Genomic DNA, 25,902 nt, shown 5'->3' on the forward strand with positions numbered 1-25,902 from the left:
CAACCTCATTGTACTGCATACTGAATCCTTTCTCGTCTTCTTTATTTTTTTATTCAACCTTAGTCATTTAAGGGAATAGACTGAGGCAAGGATAACATCGGATGGGTTGGCATTTGAATTGTTTGCAGTTTTCATCGAGGTAAGTTATTTAATGTGTCGGAAAATGTGCTCAGTCCAACCTTAAAATATTTTCTGCTTATTGGATGTTGACTACTCAAAGAATCAATAACAAGTCTGAACTCCAATATTACCTGAAAATGTAGATGAATTTGTGTTCATTCAGCTTTTCAAAGACATTTTGAGTACAATAGAACTATAAATCAAAAACATTTCAGGATCATCTTTTAGTAGGAATTACTTTGGTCATATAGTTTCTGTGGTACAATATTCTAAGTAAAAATAAATAAATAAATAAATAATAATATAGGTCTGTTTACCAATACTCATAGTTGTTAAACTGTTGCATGGATCCCCCCCAAGTGAGTTACACTTAATGCAGAGTATGACAGCTCAGCTATTGATCACGAGTGAAAACATAAACTATAATACAGGAAGTACATCATTTGAATCAATTTTTAAAATATTCTTATTTGTTTCTCTTACCTACAACGATTAGGTAAATAAATATATTGAAATTTAAATTATTTTACTCACATTTTTTTATTTTTCACTAAATAGAGAATACTGCTGTGTGTCACTGACAGGTGACATCAACAGGTATTGAAACTGGTAGCTAATGTTGATGTTAATGTTTGTTTAGTATCAATATCAGAAACACTACTAATGGAAAATACATGATTTGGTTGTTATAAAACAAGTAAACCTTTTGGGATGAAACAATAAACATCCTGTTCAGAGCCACACAATAAACCACTGTGAGATTCATAGATTCATCTGTGAATGAAGCAGAAGTCAAGAATGAAACATGATTGTTCACTGAGTGTTTAAAATGTCATGTTCCAACTGTGAAACACAAGCTGACAGTTATATGGAGAATAAGACAACAGAGTTTCAGTATTCTTGCTATTAGGTAGAATCCAGTGGCAGGTGTGGCTCAGGGGGTAGAGCAGGTGAGTCATCCACCTATCAGAAGGTTGATGGTTTGATCCCTGGCCTTAGCAGTCTGTCCTTGGACAAAATACTGAACCCCAAATATCTGTGCCATTGGTGTGTGAGAGTGTGTGTGAATTAATGCTCATAATGTTACCCAAGGGAAGCTTCAAAAGGGGTAATTCCTGTTGCCAAGCTAGTAAGAGTGTTACAAGCGTACTCTACCCAGGGTAAATGAGTAGGGCATGATGTGGGATAAGTGACTGACACGCACCTTAGTGCAATTCAATTCAATTCAATTCAATTCAATTCAATTCAATTCAATTCAATTCAATTCAATTGTATAGAGCCAAATCACACTTTCCATAAAGAGCTGGTACAGGCCAAGCTTTTTTATCTACAGAGACCCAACAATTTCCTCATGAGCAAGCACATGGTGACAGTGGTGAGGAAAAACTTCCTTTTAACAGACAGAAACCTCAAGCAGAACCAGGCTCTGGGTAGCCGGCCATTTGGACTGGACCAGACCACAGTATCAGTGATGGTGGATGTCAGGCAGGGCCATGATAGGAGACGTAGCTGTAATCCACAATCCAGATTCAGCCACTATCCACGGGAACCTGCGAGACAACAAAGCACAGAGACTCCAGGGAAGAAGCAAAGTTACAGTTCTTGCCTGTTGCTTGAACACTTTTTGTAAAACTTGGCTCTCTGTGTCAAAACTCTACAAACAAGCAAATAAGACACAACACTGGGAAATAAAGCATTCACATTTATGTCAAACTGAAACTCTGCTATTTTTGAGTTTCAAGAGTTAACCTAACAGTCCTTTGTCAAAATGTCACTCTGTTGACAAAATGATACACAATCTCATCATAGGAATGCACTTTCAGATTAGCAGCAACACACTAGTGTACTTTATATAAAACACTGCAGTCTTTCATTTTCACTGTTTTTATTCAGTTTCTCAGAGCATTCTGTGAAGCTCAATGCAGCACTGTTTGTTACACAGTTTTTGTTTTTCTCCAACAAAGGTTTTCACAACAACCAAAAATGAAAAGTACTGTAACAGAATTACTGTAAGGTTACAAATTACATCAACTCAATACTGTACATTACAGCACTATACTTTACAGTACAGTACATGCAGTAAAGAGAAAATAAAACAAAAATAACCCTGACCCTTGTACAGTTTTTGCCCGTTGCTTGAACACTTTTTGCAAAACTTGGCTCACTGTGTCAAAACTCTACGTAAGACACAACACTGGAAAATAAACCATTCACATCTATGTCAAACTAAAACTCTGCTATCAAAACCTAACAATCCTTTGTCACAATGTCACACTGACCACAAAATGATACACACTTTCAACATACGAATACACTTTCAGATTAGCAGCAACACACTAGTTTACTTTATATAAAACACTGTGGTCTTTCATTTTCACTGTTTTTATTCAGTTTCTCAGAGCATTCTGTGAAGCTCAATGCAACACTGTTTGTTACATAGTTTTTGTTGTGTTTTTTCTCCAACGAAGGTTTTCACAACAACCAAAAATTAAAACTGCTGTAATAGAATTACTGTAAGGTTAGAATTACATCAACTCAATACTGTGCATTACAGTACTATACATGCAGTAAAAAGAAAATAAAACAAAAACAACCCTTACCCTAATAACGCTTACTCCATTTATGTTGATGAATACTTGCCTATCTGCAAGCTTTTGTTGCCACAGCTAGTGGAGGCAGATTGCATTGTTTGCTCTGACTATTTCTACAATGGCAAGTTTCTGCTGTTGGGTGAACAGGCGTTGCGTCCACCCCCCGAAGGTGGGGTAGGGAAATGCAGCCACTAATTGTTATTGGTTTTATTGTACTTTACTGTATATACCATACACAGTACTGAAACATTTCAATATAATCACTGCATGTTTCACAAAACTTTATTGTATTTACAGTACTGTACTGTATACTGTACAAAGTACTGTAACATCTCAATGGTACAGTATTATATACTATGCTGTACTGTATGTTTCACAGACTATGTGCTTGTACTTTACGTGTGACCATTCAGCTAATAAACAGTTCAATTTACTTTTTAATATCAAACTACTAGAGGATGGCATTACAGTTTTTCACAATTGCTAAAACAGTAAAGCCCATTCTCTGAACCAAATTCTCAGTGGCCTAAACTAATTTTTTGAATTAAACACTCTTTTGGATTTGCAAAACTCATCTGCTTTTTGTTGCAAAACCCTGAACACATTCTCAGTCTCTAAACATATTTCACACTGTGATACACTTGTGTTGCAGAATTGTAAACACTGGCAGCAAAATGTGAACACAACTCCAACACAGCTGTCATCTTTTACAAACAACAAATCAGACCAACTGGGCAGGATAAAAGCCAGTTCAGAAGGCACAGGTGGCACATGCGCTTTCATCTACAGTACAATGAAACATACCGAGTGGCAGAGGAGTTCGTATAAGAGGTGGTGGATGAGCAGTAAGGGGATGAGGAAGAGGCCGAAGAAGACCTAGAACAATCATCACTGATGAAATTTGGGCAACTATTGTACACCATCTCCTTGTTCATGGTATGACAATGAGAGAAGCAGGACAAAGAGTCGAGCCTAATTTGAGCAGATTCTCTGTGGCCAGCATCATCAGGACATTCAGAGAAGAGAACAGGTAATTGTTTCTTGTTGTACAACATTTGACATACAGAATACGGTACTGTAAGTACTGTAATGTTCATTACAATACTATTTTTACTGCCTGTATATGTTTGTAAGTGCATTTTCCCCTTTGTAGAATTGAAAGACAACCAAATGAGGGTGGAAGGACTACTCTTTTCTCCCAACAACAAGAAGCACTGATTGTTGACATGGTCCTTCAAAATAATGCCATTCAACTCTGTGAAATGCAGCAGAGAGTGATTGAAGACAATGTCAACTTTGATGGAATCAACAGTGTGTCTCTGTCAACTATTGACCGTGTCCTCCCATGCAACAGACTTAGCATGAAACAAGTGTACAGAATACACTCTGCAAGAGTCAAAGATCTAAGATATCAGTATGTGCAAGTAAGTGTAACCTACACACACTTTCAGTATAATTCTGTGCTCATAGGCCAACTGTTACTGTAGGCTAGTAGTTGCGTGGCTGCTTTTACAGTACAGTAAACTATATTGTAATGTATGTAAATCTGGAGTGTATACTGTAAATACACTATTGCAGAAGTCTGTCTTTCTGTGTCACTTGCTGTACTAAACTACTTTCTATCTATTTTTATAGAGTGTGTTTTATAGAGTGTTTGAACTGGATTCCATGGAAAGGCCCCATGAATACATTTTCATAGATGAAGCAGGGTACAATCTGGTGAAAAGGAGGCAGAGAGGCAGGAACATAATTGGTCAATGTACCATTGTGGAAGTCCCTGGCCAGCGTGGTGGCAATGTTACCCTTTGTGCAGCCATAAGTAACTGCAGGGTTCTCCACCGTCATGCAAACCTGGGGCCATATAACACTGAACATCTCCTGACATTTGTGGGGGGGTCTACAGGATATTATGATATTATGTGCATGAACAGCTGGATCAGCAAGCAGTGCATCCAATATATGTCATAGTTTGGAAAAATGGCGGTTTTCACCATGCAATCCTGAAGAGTGGTTCACCAACAACCAGTGCTTCATCAAGGTTTTCCTTCCACCCTACAGCCCCTTCAGAGCATTTCTCGGCATGGCAGTGGAAGGTCTATGACCGACAGCCCTACACCAGGGAAAATTTATTGGAGGCAATAGAACAGGCCTGTGATGATATAACTGTGGAGTCGTGTCAAGGCTGGTTTCTGCACACTAGAGGGTTCTTCCCCCATTGTCTGGCAAGGGAAAATATTGCCTGCGATGTGGAAGTCCTCTGGCCAGACCCCGCACAAAGACAAGATGTTGTAGAATGAATCTCAGTGACTTTGACTGTGCAGTAATGTGCTTTTCTTTCTTTTTTCTTTTTTTTTTTGGTTGAATTTTTGTTTCGTTGAATGTAGATATCACTTTAACTATGATAATTTCATGCTGAATGCATTTACAATAAACATTTTCTGTTAACTATGTGCCCTGGATGCTGTGTCGTAAATTTTTCTATGTAGTGTCTAACGAATGCTCTGAGGTGAATATGTTTTTACTTGCTGTGTGTATGATCTGAACACATTGATTCGTTTTGGACACAGGATAACTGGTTTTGAGGTGATACTTTGATTGTGATAGAAAAGTCTGGGGTTTTGTGAATGTAGTTTGAATTTTTGGATTTGTGTTTAAGGTTTTGAGAAAATGGGTGGAGGTTTCAAGAAATGTGTTTGAGCAATTGTAAAACTGTAATCAGACAAATTTAATTTAATGGGTCCAATGTGCAAAAGTTTCTGCCTGGAATTGTCTGAAATCAATCAGCTCTGGCGTTCATCAATCGGACATGGTCTCAGGTCACGCCACCAAATTGTTAGCCCCCATTCTTTTGTTGGAAGCCCAGACTGGAGAAATCTTCTCTTTACAGCCAAAGTATTTATTGATTGATTTATAAAGAAGAGAAGCGTCATCTGCCTCCTGTTATCCAATCTGGCTTTCACCAGTCATGCTATCTCACAGTTCTGAACAGTACAAGGACAAACATTAGGTTACACAAGTGCAGTAGGAAAGTACAGAATAAGAACACATAAAATCACTAGACAAAGCCAATACTAAATACTGCCATAGCGGGTAGGTTTCAGATACATGACAATACATGAGACAATTATAATTAGCAATGCTTAATTCACTAGATATAATATGCCTTTCCTTGTTCCCTTGTTCCATTAATTAGTTATACTATTAGTCAAGTTAGTATTAGTATTGAAGGATACTGCTATTAATCAACGAAATGTGTCTGATGCATGTATATTGGTGTCAACATATATTTTGTGAACAATGTTGATGTATGATCAGAATCAGAACCAGAATCAGAAAAAGCTTTATTGCCAAGTACGATTTTACAGATACGAGGAATTTGTTTTGGTGAAGCTGGTGCATGACACATCTACTAAAAATAAGCTATTAAAGAAGTAAAAATTATAACAATATAAATATATATATATATACACAAAAAAATTGTCACCTGTGTGTGAGTGTTGTTTTGGGTGTGTAACTAATGCAACAGACCTTACTGACAGAAAAGAGAAGTGTCATCTGCCTCCTGTTATCCAATCTGGCTTTCACCAGTCATGCTATCTCACAGTTCTGAAAAGTACAAGGACATACATTAGGTTACACAAGTGCAGTAGGAAAGTACAGAATAAGAACAAATGATATACCTAGGTAAAGCCAATTATTACAGTTGCAATAACAGCGTTCTCCTGTAAATCATTCTAAAGCAAGCAAAGGCCTTTTTGTCACAGACACGCCCCAGAGCACCAGAGGGTATATGCCCCGCAGCCCGCAGCAAACACTAACTTCTTTTTTTTTTTTTTTTTTACTTTTACCTTGACTTCAGTTCTTTACTCACTTCACTTCTTTGGCACTTCAGTTTTTCTTTAGTTCTTGCAATTTTTGCTTGTCGGTTATCTTTTTCCCACCTATGGGCACTTTATTGTAATCTTTTGTCTACTTTTGCTCACCATGTTAGACCACATAACTTTTTCAGAGTTAAAGCCCAACTCTTTTTTTCTTTAACCATTAAAGCTGAATCACGTAATAATATTTTTGTAGATATTTCCAACCAGCCATCAAAAGTATTCTCAACTTTATTATTAACCAAGAAGTTTTGCCATACGGTCGTCAACATCTTTGGACTGAAGTCCTGCAGCCAGCCTCAACCCATCTGTCTGAGTGAAATAGCCATCAAAAGAGGCACTCCTTGTCTGTTACCAACACCAAATGTCCAACCCCTGTAGCATCTTTGTCCAATATTGGTTCTCAACACTGCGGCTCAACTGTTTTCCCCCGTTGGACCGCAGCGCAGAGAATCTCGGTTCTCATTAGACTCGCTTAGTCATTAATTCAAGAAATTAACACTACATTAGCATCCTCATTTTTCTTCAGAACTACTTCTCACTATTGCCAAACTCATTCCTTTTATTATTTTGCTATAGCTTCTTCATCCATTTGTTTATGTTACATCATATAATCCATATTATTCATCGTATCATTCATTGTTCATATCAATTCTCATTATTGTGCAAATAATGATGTGAATATATGTGAATATAAAATAATTGTGTACTCACAGTATATTAAGTATACTTAAAATAGTGCCATTTTAGGTTGAGAACTCAAGTTCGACTTTTGTACTTACTGCTCAGTGTAATAAGTACAAAATTAGATGTTCCAATTTAGCACACTTAAAGTACACTATTTAATAGCCTGGACGCAAGTACGCTTTAGTATGCTCAGTATAATGATATTTAGTATATTTTAGTGCATTTTTTTTTTCACAAGGGTAATTATGTCTTGATATGGTATTAGTTAAAAAAAAAATACATTGTGGAAGTGTGGAAGCACATATATCAAAAGTTTTTGGGAGTCTGGTTTTGAAAATGCTGCAAATGCTAAAACATACAGAAAAGCTGAAAGCGCATTTGCTCAGAATTACAAAATGTACAAAATACTTAAACACATTCAAAATACAAAAAAGGCCTTCAATCATAGCAGCTGTTGCTTGAGAACAATATATCCTCCTCACCTGTTTCATATATCTAGTGTTTTTCTGTAGAATTTGGTGCACCTTTACTGTGACCTCTAGCGGCTGAAAAGTAGGATGATTAAAAGTAAAACATGCCCTGAGAAGCAAACTCATTATTTATTAAGACATTTATTTTATCAACTGTTATTTACTGTTATCTTATTTTTCTTTATTATACCAAAACCATTATGTCAACAATCAATGCTTTGAGGACCAAAAATAAGATTCTGTTCGCCTCATATTAATATTAAAGGTGCAATGTGGAAGATATGGCCAAGATTTTGACTGATTTAGTGCTAATAGCACTACTAGCTGCACAGCTTACCAAGCTAATTGGCTAATGGAAACTAGTAGCTACAGCTCTAGACGGCTACAGCAAAGAGTATAGTGAGCAGCAATTAGCAGTTATTTGGTGATCTGCTGCCATCTACTTGTTAGGAGTGACCATGATCACATGCCCTGGATAGTTAAAAAAATTAATTAAAATTAAAATTAAAATCAATTAAAACAAACTTTAATAACAAAATCAGCACAAAAAATAGTGTTCTCTGATGCTGTTGATGCCAAGCCATCTTCCTGTTTCTGTTCCATGTAGATTTTCCAAGCACGGCTCCTTAAAGTCTCATGAAGAACTGGAGCTTTCCCTGGACCTCTGGTGGTCCCTGGACCTCACTTTGAGAACCACTAATCTATTTTTTTCAGTATTCATCTCAAATGTCCCAGAAATTGTGAATTTATGTGTACAAAAAACAAATTTTTGCGGCATGCTTGGGTGGGGTTGGGGCCCCAGGGATTTCTTGCTTGGAGCCCCAAGCGACCTGAGCAACACCACTGAAGAGACAAGAAGTGTTGTGATGGTAAATGTCTCAAAATGGAATAACTTCCCTCCCCTCTGATGGCACAGCAGCGTGGTCCAACCCAAGTCACACTCAAATCAATAAGCACAAGAAGGATTGGTGTGTGTTTGACTTCCTCAGGCACTGGTACTGCAGAAGACAGAGGCCTGTGGAGACATTGGGCTCTATTTTCATTTCCGCCACCAGAGCAGCGCAAAGTCAGGTCTGCTTCGCCGATGGGGCATGGCGGCGCAGCCTTTGGTATTTTCGTGCACTGTGCTGCGGGCAACTACTCCCCCTTCACATCTCAGTCCCACCCAGCAGCGCAACTCGGGAGAAGGCGTGGAGTGGGTTTGACACAGTTGAGTCCAATCTTCACCAATCACACCAGCTCCTCGCCTCACCTCTAAAAACGCTGCTGGTGAGGCGCATGGCAAGTTTCGAGGATGAGTGAGCCCGGACAGGAAACTGTCCCATGCCCAAACAAACTCCCAGGAGGAGACTGACATTCTGGTCCGGGAGGTCCAGGCTTGCACTGGCTGTATCTACGGCCTTGTGAAATTTAATTTAATACTGTCTGTAGACTGTGTTGACAGTTTCTATGGTTACTACTACATTGGGGGGCGCGGGGAATGCTAGGTATGTAAAGTCAACTGTAGGTTGTTGGTGGTCCTTCTTAGCAACTAAAAGCTGACGGGTGTTACACCATGACTGTCTACAGCCTTCCTCATTCATGCACATCTACACTGTCTATCTGTGTAGCGTGGAAAGTTATTGATCGTCAGATGTTTTTTGAACCGATGTAACCGCAAATACTCACTTAATGACAAAGCTGGGCGGAGAGGTGCTCCCTCCTCTCCCGTGTGCTCTGCTGCTCTCCCAGTTGACACGGCACATGCAGTTCGGCCTCTCTCCGTCTTAAGTCCCTTAATGTGTCCTCCGTGAGTTCATATTGACATCCACGTCGTACAGCCATGTTGTGTAAAACGCAACATGCCAAGAAGAATGCATCGACATCTAAAACGCATTTTGAGAACCCCAAATGTGCGTTCGATGACTGACCGAGCACTGCTGAAAACACCGTTAAAACCACGCTGCCGTCTTGTTGAAGGTCTGATATATGGCGTCATCAACCGTTTTCATTGGATAGCCGTTATGACCTAGCAGCCACCCATGCAGAGGGGTGTCCCCCTGAAAAACTGTACGGATGCTAGAATTCGCCAGGATGAACGAGTCATGTGCTGACCTGGGGAAATTGTCATACACGTTTGTAAAGAGAAAGAAAGAGGAAAAAATTCATATGAAATCGTACACTTTGTATGAATTTCAGTTTACTTTTTTACACATGTGTACAGTAATTGATTTTTCAATGACAAGTCACTGTTTTGAATTTGGAGTGCTCATGATGCTCAATGAGACCTACCCCACTTTGATCTTCACTCAGCGTACTTGAAAGTATGCATCTGTTTTCTTTGTTCCATCACATTTAGAAAACATCTTCTGTTTTTATGCAGATTTAGTGCAAAATAATAACTTAATTCCAATCTGTACGTCACCCAAGGAAAAGTCTTTTCCCCTCATGTATGTTTGCAGTGGCCTTTTAACAAAATGAGGTAACAAATTGGGCCGAGTCTGCTAATTACAATGTGGTCTCATATCTCTTTTTAACATTAAATAATCAAGACTAAATAAGAATGAAGCATCATCAGGACTGTGTCTGTATGATTTGATCAGATTTGATTCAGTGTGGTTGAGTTTAGTCTTTTAGTCTTCCACAAAGTCACAGACAGAAAAAGAATGGTCTATTGAAGGCGCAGAGGCTGAGATATTTTGTGTCCAATATGGGTCAAGCTCAAAGAATTATATAGCCTACATCTCAGGTGCAGGTATAGAAACATTATAACCTGCAGCACCATGTGTGTGAATCTTCAGACTTGCCTTTTCATAATTTACAGGAAATATCTGCATATTTTTGCATTTTGAAATACCTATAAATAAATGTGTTGGTAAATGAGGTAGGTGGATATATCATGTATATACTGTATTAACTTCTCAACATTTCTTTGCACTAAGTTCCTGACTTGTATTTATAGTGTGTAAAGATTAGTCACAATAAAACAGCTAATGTTCATATTTTTGTACAGATATACACTTCATGAAACTCAGTTCACTGAACAGGCAGGAAAAAATAACAACATCTTAGAGTTTTTGCCCATTGTTTGAGCACTATTGACATGCTTTACCAAAGTAACAAAAGTTGAAATTTTTGTTACTATACCTTAAACACAGTGTAACCATACCCTAAACAAAAGTGCTGCTTTGCACTTTCAATTCAATTCAGTATTCAATATTGCTTTATTCGTCCCTCGAGGGGAAATTCCGAATTTCACAGCAGCATCAATAACAGAATAGAATATTAAAAGACAAAGTGCATGCAGTTAACACAAAGTATATACAAAAGGGTGTACCCGGAATAGTATTTACAAACCTAAAATATTGCACAGTTTACAGAAAAAAATATTGCACAGATTACAGGCTTTTATGTACTGAAATATTGCACATATTATTGCCCAGGTTATTGCACAGATTGTTTTCCAAAAAAATTGTTCAGTTCAGTTATTGCACAGAATGTTATGCAGATTATTGTACCTCCTACTTGGAGCAGTTTCTATTGTAAAGTCTGATGGCTGCAGGAAGGAAAGACCTGCGATACCGCTCCTTCACACACTTTGGATGTAGCATCCTGTCACTGATGGAGCTCCTCAGTGCAGTGAGTGTGTGTTGGAGGGGGTGGGAGTCATTGTCTGTCATGGAGGACAGCTTGGCTGTCATCCTCCTTTCCCCCACCTCCTCCACCTGTTCCAGAGGGCATCCCAGGACAGAGCTGGCCTTTCTGATGAGTTTGTCCAGCCTCTTCCTGTCAGCTGCTGTGATGCTGCTCCCCCAGCAGACTACACCATAGAACAAGGCAGAGGCCACAACAGAGTCATAGAAGGTCTTCAGGAGTACCCCAAAAGACCTCAGCCTCCTGAGCAGATAGAGTCTGCTCTGTCCTTTTTTATAAAGTGCAGTGGTGTTATGAGTCCAGTCCAGTTTGTTGTTCAGATGAACACCCAGGTACTTATAAGATGTGACCATCTCAATGTCCCTTCCCTGGATGTTCACTGGTGATGGGGGAGAGTGCGGGCGGCGGCGGCGGAAGTCCACAATCAACTCCTTGGTTTTATCCGCATTGATCAGCAGGTGGTTCTGCTGACACCAGTCCACAAAATCCTAAATAAGTCCTCTGTATGACCTATCGTCCTCATCTGTGATGAGGCCGACAATGGCAGAGTCATCAGAGAAATTCTGCAGGTGGCAGGTGGGTGACAGGTGGGAAAAGTCCGCTGTATAAAGGGTGAAGAGGAACGGTGCCAGCACCGTTCCCTGGGGGGCCCCCACACTGCAGAGGACAGTCCCTGACACACAGTCCTGTGTCCTCACATACTGTGGGCGGTTGGAAAGGTAATCCACTATCCAGCATGTGAGGTGTTGGTCTACTCCTGAAAGCTCCAGCTTGTTCCTCAGGATGGCTGGCCTGATGGTGTTGAAAGCACTGCTGAGGTCCAGGAAGAGGACCCGAACAGAGCTCCCCGGCAGCTCCAGGTGAGACAGGGCTTGATGGAGGAGGAAGATGAGGGCATCATCCACACCGATGCCAGGCTGGTACGCGAACTGCAGCGGGTCCATGGACGAGCTCACCAGGGGGCGCAGGTGGGTAAGGACCAGCCGCTCCAGGACCTTCATGAGGTGTGATGTTAGTGCCACCGGCCTGTAGCAGCTAGGGTCCTTAGGATGTGGGGTCTTTGGCACAGGTACCACGCAGGACGTCTTACAGAGTCGCGGCACCCTTCCCAGCCTCAGACTCAGGTTGAACAAATGTCCAATGATCCCGCTCAGCTGATCAGAGCAGGATCTGAGGAGCCTGGGACTGAGGCCATCCGGTCCTGCAGTCTTCCTGGTCTTTAACCTCCTCAGCTGATTTCTCACCTGGAGAGGTGTGAGAGACAAGTTGGAGCAGGGGGGCTGAGTGTCTTGTGAAGTGGCTGGGGGGCTGGGAGGAACAGTGGGGGGTGGCGTTGGAGATGGTGGGCTGAATTATGCGGGGGGGGGGGGGGGTACTTGGGCAGAGTGCTGGCAGAACAAAGGAGGGCTGCTGCAGGGCTGGTACAGCTGGGGGAGGGGCAGACCAAACCTGCAGAAGTAGGTGTTCAGCTCATCTGCCCACTTTGAATCCCCAGCTGCCTGGGAGTTTGGCTTCTGGTGGCCTGAAATGGTTTTCAGGCCTCTCCAGACTCCTCTGGTGTTGTTCTCCTGCAGCTGTTCCTCCATTCTCCTCCTGTATTTGTCCTTCCCCTCCCTGATTTTCCTTCTGAGCTCCCTCTGAACAGTTTTCAGCTCCTCTTTGCTTCCAGACTTGAAGGCCCTCTTCTTGTCCTTTAGAAGAGCCTTAATGTCAGGATTAATCCAGGGTTTGTTGTTGGAGTGACACCGTACAGTCCTGGTGGGTATAGTGTTCTCCGCACAGAAGTTTAAGTAGTCTGTGATGCTGTCTGTCAAACTGTCGATGTCCTCCTCATGAGAGTCGCTGAATATATCCCACACGGTTGTCTCGAAGCAGTCCTTCAGAGCCTCTTCAGCCTCGTCAGACCACCTCTTCACTGTGCGGGACACAGCTGGTTGCCTGTTGACAAGGGGCTTGTAGACAAGCAGGAGATGAACCAGGTTGTGATCAGCTCTTCCCAGAGGAGGGAGGCGTGATGATTTGTATGCCTCCTTGGTGTTGGCATAGAATAAGTCCAGTGTTTTATTGTCTCTGGTGGCACATGTGACATACTGGATGAATTTGGGCAGAGTGGAGGACAGAGAGGCATGATTAAAATCCCCAGAGATCAGTAAGAGGGCCTGTGGTTTCTGGGTCTGCAGCCTGCTGATCACGGTGTTGATGACGTCACATGCTGCGTCGGCGTTAGCAGAGGGGGGAATATACACAGCCACCACTATGGCGTGTGAGAACTCCCATGGCAGATAATATGGCCTCAGACTAACAGCCAACAGTTCAATGCAGCAGTGCTGCTCCTTGATAGTGATGTGCCTGGAGTTACACCATCTATCGTTCACAAACACTGCCAGCCCTCCTCCTTTCCTCTTACCGCTCTTCTCTGTTCGGTCCGCTCGAACGAGTGAAAATCCATCCAGCGCCACCATCGCGTCCGTGTGCTGCATTTCCCAACCAAGTCTCCGTGAAAAGTAGCAAACTGCACCGCCGGTAGTCCTGCTCATGTCGCGTCAGCGCTGCCAGCTCGTCCATCTTGTTGGGGAGAGATCTTACGTTCCCCATGATGACGGACGGGAGAGTCAGTCTATAAGCTCTCCTCCTGTCGCGACGTTCAATCCCTGCGCGGCACCCCCGCATCCTCCTCCTTAACTCACGGGGGACATCAGGTCGCTCCTCCGGCCGCACAGCTGTGTTACGCAGGGCCAGCAGCTGATCCCTACTGTAAACAATGGGAGCCATTGTCTCTCACGGACCCACAGACGCGGAGAAAGTGTACGGGTTGTAAAAAGTGATTACGAAGTAGCGCCAGAGTCACCGTGTTTAATGTCTCTGATGTGCCAGATTTTAACAAACACATAGATTAAAAAGAATAAAAGAAGACGCACAAGAAAGCAGAAAAAGATAAGAAAAAACTCTTAAAGTCTAGCAAGCTGCTGTAAAGGGCTGCCGCTCGTACGGCGCCGGAAGCAATTGTGTTGCAATTCTGCAACACATTTGCTCCTGCACACTACACACTATCCATCCATCCATTTTCGATGCTGCTTATCCCTTTCGGGGTCGCAGGGGGGCCGGAGCCTATCTCGGCTGTTGGCGGGCAGGAGGCAGGGTACACCCTGGACCGGTCGCCTGCTGATCGCAGGGCACATACACACAACCATTCACACTCACACCTAGGGGCAATTTAGAGTCACCAATCAACCTAATGAGCATGTTTTTGGTCTATGGGAGGAAGCCAGAGTACCCGGAGAGAACCCATGCATGCACGGGAAGAACATGCAAACTTCACACAGAAAGGCCCGATCCAGGAATCGAACCTGCGACCTTCTTGCTGTGAGGCACACACACTACCTGCTGTTCCACCGTGCAGCCCCCACACTACACACTATTTCATACATAAGACACTTGGTTCAGAAATGAAATCTCAGGGTACTATTGGGAAAACACACCCATTCAAAATACAAAACACACTGGGTAATTGGAAATACTTAGACACACAACTGAAAATACTTACTTACAAAACTGAACACCAATCAGCCAGCCACAAATAGGCCTCAGCTAAGCAACAGCTGGCTAACGCTCCTTTTGCAACAAAAATTGGAAGTTCTGTGAAACATACAGTACAGTATAGCACATAACACTGCACCACTGAGATGTTACAGTACTGTGTACAGTATACAGTACAGTACTGTAAATACAATAGAGTTTTGTGAAACATGCAGTGTGTTATGTTTCAGTACTGTGTATGGTAAATACAGTAAAGTACAGTATACATTGCTGTAAAAAAGAACCAAATCAATTAGTGGTTGCATTTTCCTACAGAATGGCAAGAAGACCTTCTGGGGGTGGACGCAAAGCATGTTCACCCAACAGCAGGAACTTGCCATTGTGGAAACAGTCAGAGCAAACAATGCAATCTGTCTCCACCAGCTGTGGCAACAAATACTTGCAGATAGGCAAGTATTCATCAACATAAATCGAGTAAGCATTACCACTATCAGATGCATCTTGGTAAAGCACAACATCACCATAAAACAATTGTATAGGGTCCCATTCGAGAGGAACAGTATCAGGGTCAAAGGACTTCGGCATGAATATGTACAGGTAAGTGTTACAGTCCTTCACATTTACAATACATCCATCCATCCATCCATCCATTATCTATACCGCCTATCCCTTTCGGGGTTGCGGGGGGCTGGATCCTATCCCAGCTACAATGGGCGAGAGGCGGGGTACACCCTGAACCGGTCGCCAGCCGATTGCAGGGCCATTTACAATACAGTATTGGTGAAATCCAGTAATAGCTGAGTATGTACCATTGCATCAGTACCACATAGATACATTCAGAGAGGGCCACATGTACCTGTGTGTTTGTGTGCTGGGGGTGTTTTTGTTTTATTTTCTCTTTACCGCATGTACTGTACTGTATAGTACTGTAATGTACAGTATTGAGTTGATGTAATTTGTAACCTTACAGTAATTCTATTACAGTAGTTATCATTTTTGGTTGTTGTGAAAACCTTTGTTGGAGAAAAACATAACAAAAACTGTGTAACAAATAGTGTTGCATTGAGCTTCACAGAATGCTCTGAGAAACTGAATAAAAACAGTGAAAATGAAAGACCGCAGTGTTTTATATAAAGTACAATGGTGTGTTGCTGCAAGTGTGTATGGAGTGACATTTTGACAAAGGATTGTTAGGTTTTGATAGCAGAGTTTCTGTTCCCAGTGTTGTGTCTTTGCTTGCTTGTGTGTAGAGTTTTGACACAGTGAGCCAAGTTTTGCAGAAAGTGTTCAAGCAACGGGCAAATACTGTAATATAACACATTTCTGATTTCACTCCATCATTCAGAATTTCATTGGCAGGAAGAAGTCTGTCTTGTTTGTTTCTTCATCACATTCCTCATCTTCCTCCTTAAGATGTTTCTGCCTTAAGAGTTGCCTTTTCTGATCACACTCATATGTTGAACAGTCATCCACTGTAAATGTACATACTTTGTTTCTGATTGTTTGTAGGTCAGCTCTGCGTTGTTTCCATGGTACCTTGACAGTGAGCCTGCTGTAGATCTGTGTCTCCGAGGGAAACTATCCCAGCACAGTGTGTTCAGGGGAAGTCCACACAAGAAGCCTCAAAGTGTGACAGCATCACACATGTACTGCGGTGTAGCTTGTGCCTTCAGTCTATATAACCTCTTGGAGCCATAATATAATTTTTGTTGTTTGTTTCATTTTTGTTTCTATTTTTTTTTATTGAAATTCATATCTGTGTATATGCTGTTTTGTGTTTAACCAGTGGGTGGTGCTTAGCACCGTAAAAGGCATATAGGTTAGCCCCGTGTATTGAGCAGGGTGTGAAGAGGGCAAACAGTTTTTGACCGTGTCAGTGTGACAAGGTGAAGTGGCTTTTCTTTGTTGTGAATGAAAATAAATGGGTCACCGAACTAAAAGACACCGGATTGGTTATTTATTGTAGTGATGGGAATTCCAGCTCTTTTAAGAGAGCCGGTTCTCACGGCTTGGCTCTCATAAAAGAGCCAGCTCTTTCGGCTCCCAAGTGGCTCCTCAGATTTTTTGTTGCTCAAATTAATTTATTACCAAAATAATGTAAAATTGTAATATTAATTACTAATGCACAAAACATACTTTATATGAAATTTTACTGCATTTCCTGCGGTCACTCATTTTCTCACCTTTCCAGCGTTCCACGTGTGTGCACTGCCACCACACATCATGTAGTTGACCAACCACGTGTGGCTTGAACGGAAAAAAAGTCGAGAAAAAAAAAACAAAAACAAAGCAGCTCCCACTCCGGCTCCCAGGCAGGAGCCGGCTCCGATCGTTCACTTCAAAGAGCGAGCTCTAAGAGCCGTTTGGTTCGCGACCGACACATCACTAATTTATTGTTGCCCAGAACATGCGTCTGAACAAGTTCTTCCCATTCACATCCCAGAAGCCAAATGTATTAGTCCTGATTCAAAGACTCTACATAACCTTCAAACTCTAACTCCCTGCAGAGTGCAACAAATGACGACTACAACAATAAACTGTAATGCAACACCTGATCAAAGCATTATTTTCTGTATTTTCTTTGTCTTGTATTTAAAAATATGCAAAAACATGTTTTTCCTTTTCTTGAAATGGCGCCTGATGTCCCTCTAGGCAGGTCAGGATGGTGATGGTAGAAGTCTTCAATCAGGGCCGGATCCAGAATGTCACAGCCCTAACCCAGGAATGCTCCTATAGGCAGTTTAGGCAATAAAAACTATGTTAGTTTTTTAATTTATGGTATGCTACAGTATTTCTTGCCAACTGGTTGTTGCATGGAGAATGCTGGAGCTTGATGAGAGGTATTGATAGTCTATGTTTGGTAGTTTTAGATCTTGTAATTATTACTGTTTTGTCAGAATTTGAAAGTTAACCATAATGAACCATTAGGAAACAAAAGTTGGAAATAATTTGCCAATAGGAACTTGTGAGGGAACACTGATTAAACACAATTTTCTTCATCAGCTTCATAGCTGATAGCAATACCTCACATTTATATTTAACTGTTTTTTGTTGTTGTTGTTGTTGTTTTTTTTTTTTTTTTTTTTTTTAGAGCTGTGTCATCTGTGACTTTGTGATTGGTAGCTGTTGTTTGTAGCTACTGATTTCTGTTAGGGTCTGCAGGTTTTCCTTCCTTTCCCAATTGTGTTCTTGTGTTTCCCTTTCCCTCCGTCTCCTGTCTGTCTCTTCCCTGTCTGTTGTGTATGTATTTTACTGCAAGGTGTAGCTGCCAGGTCTGGTAGGGCCTGCTCCTCTCCCGAGCACACCTGCTCTCAATCACTCAATAATATTTACAGTTCTTTCCAATTGCTAATACACATTTTGCAAACTAGGCTGGTTTTATCAAAATACTTAACACAATTCACAAAACTACACACCCAAACTACAAAACACCTCATATAACCTGCAAAATGAAGCACTGCAACCAAACCTGGGTCTGGCCGGACATTGAGGGAAGAAGTGCCTTATCCATCCCTGAATCGTACCCACATCAATTTCATCACATGCCTCTTCCAAAGACTGCACAAGAGGCATGCACACAAAGGGCTGCTGGTCGTATACCTTCCACCGCCATGCCGAAAAGAACTCTTCTATGGGGTTCAGAAATGGTGAGTATGGTGGGAGGTATTGCACAAGAAATGGTGGGTGGTCAGCAAGCCAGTTTTGGACTGGGGCTGCATGATGAAAGCTCACGTTGTCCCATACTACAACGTACCGGTTTCTTTGATGGTCTGCATCATACGCTCTGGTGGTATGAGAATGTTGTGAAGTCTGTCGGCTGTGTTGTATGGTCCAAGGTTGGCATGACGGTGGAGGACACCATGCGTGTTGGAGATGTCAGCGCACATTGTAATTTTCCCACCACGTTGGCCAGGAACATCTATAATTCACCACCTGACCAATGGTGACGAAGGAGTACTGGTCCCCGGGTGCCGGTGTTGGCTGGCAGCTGGCAGCACACCGCTCCTGGTCTGCCGCAGAGGATCGACAGACCGAAGATGGGATAAATGCGGAGAAAAATAATTTCACGTGAAGCATGGCAACTAACTCTGTGTGATGTGATCAATAAAGTACATTTCTTCTTCTTCTTCTTCTTATGGCTCTGTGGCCAAAGACATGTCTTCCCCTTCTTCTGGTGTTTGTTAAGTTGAACCCAGCCTCATTTCACATGAACTCATGTGAAATTGCATTAGCATCCATTTCCAGTACTCCCTGAACACAAAGAACAAAAATCAGTCAATATGGTATTATCCAGTATACTGGAAAAGAATGTTGTGTGTAGTGTACTGCAGTCAGTATTGTACTTACATCCACATATGCTCGCCTGAGCTCTTTATTTCAACACCTTAGGCACCTCATAAAGTTGTTTCATTCTGATTTGGTTTCGCTTGAGAATGCGAGCCAATGTGGACAGACTGACTTGTTGAATGTTATTGAATATGGTGCCATCTTGGATGATGTGGCTTTGAATTTCTCGTAATTCAAGAAGAGTTGATTCACTTATTTTCCAAAAACAAGTTTACAATGGCAGCTTCCTGTACCTCCTGACCATTTCACCCCTTCCTCCACCATGGTTGCGTCTCTCAGTCCTTTAGAAAAACAAAAAACAAAACTATAGGGCTTGGACAATGCAGCCTAAAGATATTTCCTACACTTTAAATTGTACAGGAAACTTGTACAGTTGGTGTATGACATCAGCCATTCATGAAGTAAACAGGTGTCACCCAACTGATATGATACTGACTATGACTATGGGAAAGAAATTTTGGTTACATACCTGTACTCCAGTCTAAATGTCCGGATGACAGTGAAATGGCCCAAGTTGGGTTGCACTCTCTGTCCAGCCTCTCGCATTGTCAGCTTATGGTTGATAACATGGTCAACTATGGTTCCTCTGATTTCATTTGAAAGTTGTTGTCTTCTTTGGCCATGAACTCCTCTACCAGCTCTACCCCTACCTCTCACCCTCCCTCTTCCTCTTCCTCTCTCTGTAACGTCTTCCATTGTTATTCTATAAAAAAAAAAGAAAAAACAACTTCCTGATTGAAGTGGTAACAATTAACCATTGAGGTGTTTGGCTAGGTGGCACATATATTGGCCAATTAGCTCATGTAGTGTCATTTTGAATGGCAGCGTTTCAAAAAGGCAAACATGTGACTTTATGTCAGATTGTTCTGTGTTATGCAGAGAACTCTGTTCTGTGCATTTTAAAAGTGCCATTTTGAATTGCAATATGTGTGTAAAGCAGAAAATGTGTTTAGAGTTTTGGAGACTTGAAAGAAGGTTTTGCTCTCTGTGTGTCAGTTTAAATAATTGTGCTATGCATGTCATTTTGGTGTGTTAGCAATTGGAAAAAAGCACTGGCCTTCCAGTATTCATCGAACTGTATGTTCATCCTTGTGGTAACGACTGAGACTCCTGTTTTTTTGTGTCCAGGTGGACTTCTGCGCTCTGTTAATCTGTCCCAGAGGAGAACTCTGGATCTGGATTCCTCTCCAGCCTGTTCACTCTCTCGTCATCCTCTTTGTTTGAGGATCTACAAGGCTCGTCTGTTTGAGAATATTCATCATTTAAACTCTACACCTGTCTGAGTTAAGTGGTTGGGTCCATTTAACTGGTCCAGGTGCAAATGCTACGTAAGAGCAGCCAGTAATTATCCTGGGCTTTCTGTGCTTTTTTGTTTTGGCCTAATTGAGGTCAATGCAGAATATGTTTAATTCTGCATTGTGTCAACACCAATGCAGAATTAAATGTTGATGAAAAGGATCTCAAGTAAAAGTCTGGCACTTGTTTGGGTTACTTGCATTGCAAGCAAAAATGTTCCCTTGTCAGAGCTGTGATCATAACTGTATCTTGATATTTGCTTCTGTAATGCACATAAGAATGCATAAAAATACACCTGATTTAACTTACAGTGTGCTTTTCAAAACTTATTGACTTTGAAGTGTCACACTTACAGACATAAGGTGTGGGTAGGCCTAGTTTGACAAGTGTAGTTGAATTAACATGTCATGTGGACTTCAGCAGTACAAGTTACTCTTATTTGATACAGCCCGGTGTGCATTTCATTGATGGACATTATTCTTTGGGTTTACAGATGTCTACACAAGGCAATTTGATGCCTGGATGATCGCCCTTGAGGGTTGTGTCATATCTGAGGGCATCACACCAACCTTTTGACCGGACTTGCTGCTGTGTTTGCACTACCTCCAGTATCAAGAAGAGGCAGCCTGTACTCATTCAGAGGTGAATTCATTCAGAGGTGCTCCTTTCATTTCACTGTTCTCATTATAGGTTTTTTGGACAATTCCAATTGTTGAAACCTGAATGAACCATAAATCATCACTTTTCACAATTAAAGGGAAACTAGCTATGACTTTCCTGATACAGCCATTAAACGTTTGTGATTTGCCTTGCACTTTTGCACTGCTGTACTACCTTTTAACTATTGCATTTTACTTGATTTCAATGCATTCTATGTACTCTTAGTGGCTTTATTTACCATTTTATGCATTGTCATTATTTTTATCCTTATTTCCTCCTGCGCAGCCGCAGGCGACGTCACAGCATTAGTTCCCACTTGTGGCATTATTTAGAAGATGCAGCTGCGGTAGGTTAATGTTAACGAAAGACAATCGACACTGGACCACTGGCTGGCCAGCCGGCTTTGGTTGGTAAAATTAATATGTTGTAAATTCAAATCAGAGCGTCTTCGTGTCTGGAATGGATGTATTCTTGAGTCTATAAGGTAACAATAATATAATAATAAGACAGCTTGTTTGAATTGTGAAATGGGTTTGACTAAAAGAAAATTTTGGTTTTGTCTATACTATATTGACTAGGTTAAATTGAATTGCATTACTATAAAGAGACTACAATTTTCATTGACTAAAACTAGACTAAAATGTCATCAGTTTTCGTCGACTAAAACTAGACGAAAATAGTCATGGATAATTCTAAAATAAGACTAAAATGCTCAGACTTTTAGTCGACTGAAACTTGACTAGACTAAAAAGAATATGAACGTGACTAAAACTGATAAAACTAAAATGACAGCTTGACACAAAGACTAGACTAAGACTAAAATTATAACAGGCTGCCAAAAACAACACTAGGTCTAAGCATGTGTCAATAGTGCTCAAACCATGGGCAAAAACTGTGTTATCAAGCCAAACTGGTAAAAGCTTCTTTATGGGCCTGGCTTTGTGCATGGTGTCATGTTGAAACAGGGAAGGGACAAACCCAGAGTTGAAAAACACTCCTGTCTTAAATACATGTATTGTCCTTTTTTTTTCATGTCTTCCAGCACCATTTAATTAGGATGCAAATACTCTAGAACTCAAATGAGAGGACAAAAAAATCTAATTTAATTAGACCAACCTGATTAACACCCAAACCATGACAAATCAGTTTAAAACACATGGATATTCTGAGAATGTTTCCACTCAAAATGTATTCAATTGAATCACTGCCTTTGAAATTTCACAAAGTGTTATTTCATTGAAACCATCCACCACCAAATCTCTGTATTTACAATCTATTTTGCCCATCTGCTACATTAATATGTAAAAAAATTAAAAAATAAAAATGTGTTCAATCCTGGATAACCTCTATCAAAGACCATGTGAGAAAAGAGGGCAAGAGAGGACATAAGGTATGATCTCGATGAGGCCTTGCACTGCTGTACTGTGTATCCACATGTCCTATACATGTATGTACAGGTAAGACAATCCATGCAGCAAAGAAGCGCCATTCCTTTATTTTTTAAATCTTTTTAAAATTTTTGAGCCAATGTGATATTGATGTTGATGTGCCTATAACTTAAGCCTAACTACTAAGCCTAACTACTTCCTGCTGGTAACATTTATTAGCCCTAAGTAAAGAAGAATTAAGCTTGGGACTGTCCTGAAACCTACATACACTGGACAACCCATACACAAAGTGCAATATGCACTGGCTGCAGACAAAATAAGTAACTAAATACCTCTCTGGGAAGCAAATGTGATACAGTAACTGCTTTTCTGCAGCAGAAGTTGATGCTGGGAAACAGGACAGGCATCAAGATTGCTCCTGGTGTGTGTTGACCCGTAATGCAACAGAGGCTGGCCCCAAAGCAGGACTGGACTTGGGCTTTCTGTTAAAACTGAATACAATACTTTTTTTTACTGCATTATGGTAGCTGTCAAACTTGGTTTATTTCAGTGTTTACCTCTTACAAGGCATTCAGCCTTTGTAGGAGCTCTCTTTCACAGAACTGAAGGCTAGTTCACTGAACCTGCACCTCCTTCCCAAATTGTCAGCAGCCGATTCATCAGTTATCCCCCGACACATCAAAGAAATGAAAATCACAATAATGTGAGGAAACTGGAGACCATAAAGTACTCACTGGTTGGGACCTCAAGAGCCTTAAGAATGAATAGACACATTGACATATCCAGTGACCGGTCAATGGATATGTCAATGGGACTGGTCAGAGAAACTAGTAGTAGTAGCAGCTGTTAAGAAGCAAACCCTTGCAACTTTATTTGCATGACTACATTTTCCAACAACATATGCAAACAGAGTGCAAGAATCATGAAACAAACCTATTATGCATGCCATGACAGCTGACAATCTCTGTCTTCAGTCTCAGCTGTGGGTCACTACACTGTGAGAGGGTGGCATGGTATGAGCCATCTTTCTATGTGTCAGATACCGGAAGGGAGCTTGTACAGTTCATTTAATTTACATAGATACTGTATGTTTAAAATTACATCCCAGTGTACACATGTTCACACACAAACACTACAGGCACAGACAGAAAAGAAACTGTCATCTGTCAGAGGCAGAAAGTCTTCTGTGCTTGAGGAAATGCGGAGGTGAGGGTTCAGGTTATAATCAGTTCAGTTTCATAGTGCTCTATGTTCCAGAGACTGACAGGAAAAAGCAACCTCCAGCCATCCCAGTCATATATAGTCTGCTGTGTTGGAATCCTTCAATCAACTTTGACCACACTGTAGATCTTGGTAACAAACCAGAAACAGGCAAAGAAGCCGATTGTACCTGAGGAAAGAGAAAATACACACTGAATTAGAGCTACAGCACTGTAAAACTTTTATGTTGGTGTGAAAAAAATGCTATAAACTAAGAATGTTTTCAAATGCATACAAAGTGAGCACACAAAAGACAAATCTAAATCAAATCATTATTTGGTGTTACTACCCTTTGCCTTCAAACCAGCATCAGTTCTTATAGGTACATTTGCATAAAGTCAGGTGTACGATGTGCTAATGATCATCAATTTCACATGTAGGTTGAAACACAATAATTAAGTGAAACAGAAACAACTGTGTAAGAGGCTTAAAACTGGGTGAGGAACAGCCAAACTCTGCTACCAAGGTGAAGTTGTGGAAGACAGATTCATGTCACAGGTCATACACCATGGCAAGACTGAGCACAGCCACAAGATACAGGTCTCTCCCAGACAAAGTTTTCAAGGCAGACTGGGGTTTCAAGATGTGCTGTTCAAGTTCTTTTGAAGAAGCACAAGGAAACGGGCAATGTTGAGGATCAACAGTGGTCGGCCACTGTGCAGTGGTCGGCCAAGGAGACTTAGTGCAGCAGATGAAAAACACATCAAGCTTATTTCCCTTTGAATTCAGAAGATGTCAAGCAGTGCCATCAGCTCAGAACTGGAAGAAACCAGTGGGACCCAGGTACACCCATCTACTGTCCAGAAAGCCTGGGCAGATGTGGTTTTCATGGAAGAGTTGCAGCCAAAAAGCCATACCTCCAACATGGAAACAAGGTCAAGCAACTCAACTATGTACAAAAACAGGAACTGGGATGCAGAAAAATGGCAGCAGGAGCTCTGGACTGATGAGTCAAAAATTTAAATATTTGGCTTTAGCAGAAGGCAGTTTATTCGCTGAAGGGATGGAGAGCAGTACAACAATGAGTGTCTGCAGGCAACAGTGAAGCATAGTGGAGGTTCCTTGCATGTTTGGGGCTGCATTTCTGCAAATGGAGTTAGAGATTTGGTCAGGTTTAATGGTGTCCTCAATGCTGAGAAATACAGGCAGATACTTATCGATCATGCAATACCATCAAGGAGGTGTATGACTGACCCCAAATTTATTCTGCAGCAGGACAAGAACCCCAAACATACAGCCAATGTCATTAAGAACTATCATCAGCGTAAAGAAGAACAATGGCCCCCACAGAGCCCTGATCTAAACATCATCAAGTCTGTCTGGGTTAACATGAAGAGACAGAAGGATTTGAGGAAGCTTACATACACAGAAGATCTGTGGTTAGTTCTCCAAGATGTCTGAAACAACCTACCAGCCGAGTTCCTTCAAAAACTGTACAAGAGTACCTAGAAGAATTGATGCTATGTTGAAGGCAAAGGGTGGCCACACCAAATATTGATTTAGATTTCTCTTCTGTTCATTCACTGCATTTTGTTAATTGATGAAAACAAACTTTCATTCATTCATTCATTCATTCATTCATCTTTCGTTCATGTAATGTATACACATATGAGGTTAAGGGGCAGCGTAACTGGGCACATGTGCATTAGTGATGTGTCGGTCGCAAACGAAACGGCTCTTAGAGCCGACTCTTTGAAGTGAATGATTGGAGCCGGCTCCTGCCTGGGAGCTGGAGTGGGGGCCGCTTTGGTTTTTTCTTTGTTTGTTTTTTTTTCCTTGACTTTTTTTCCGTTCAACCCGCACGTGATTGGTCAACTACATGATGTGTGGTGGCTTCAGTGTGTACTGAACTGAGCACTGAGCAGGAGGGGGAGGAGCGGGGATTATAGACACAGAACACACACAGAGCTGTGACAGACAAAACATGGGAAAGGTGAGAAAAGTGACAACAGGAAATGCAGTAAAATTTGTGTTAAATTTATGTTCTGTGCATTAGTAATTAATTTCACACATAATTTTACATTATTTTGGTAAT

General features: G+C 41.3%; 2 protein-coding genes and 1 long non-coding RNA gene across 5 annotated transcripts in view; 2 read left to right on the plus strand and 1 right to left on the minus strand.

The window, feature by feature from the left end:
* The window catches only part of LOC139340971 (transmembrane 9 superfamily member 2-like), a 369,464-nt gene that overhangs the window by 307,299 nt on the left and 36,263 nt on the right, over positions 1–25,902 (minus strand). Inside the window, exon 17 of one of the 2 annotated variants that reach the window (XR_011602988.1) lies at positions 23,144–23,997. Coding sequence is in view for 1 of the 2 variants with exons in the window: in XM_070977149.1 (XP_070833250.1) it covers positions 23,930–23,997 (68 nt within the window). In the remaining variant the exon portion in view is untranslated. Of the gene's footprint in view, positions 1–22,389; positions 23,998–25,902 lie in introns of those variants that run through there. The other variant, XM_070977149.1, reaches the window with a different exon arrangement.
* The window catches only part of zswim8 (zinc finger, SWIM-type containing 8), a 425,535-nt gene that overhangs the window by 228,402 nt on the left and 171,231 nt on the right, over positions 1–25,902 (plus strand). The window lies entirely within an intron of this gene.
* Positions 3,565–4,529, plus strand: LOC139341636 (uncharacterized). Its single transcript, XR_011603010.1, has 3 exons — positions 3,565–4,048; positions 4,113–4,139; positions 4,363–4,529. It is a non-coding gene; the product is annotated as an uncharacterized lncRNA (long non-coding RNA).

The sequence above is a fragment of the Chaetodon trifascialis genome, chromosome 13 (assembly GCF_039877785.1).
Source record: "Chaetodon trifascialis isolate fChaTrf1 chromosome 13, fChaTrf1.hap1, whole genome shotgun sequence".
Classification (NCBI taxonomy): domain Eukaryota; kingdom Metazoa; phylum Chordata; class Actinopteri; order Chaetodontiformes; family Chaetodontidae; genus Chaetodon; species Chaetodon trifascialis.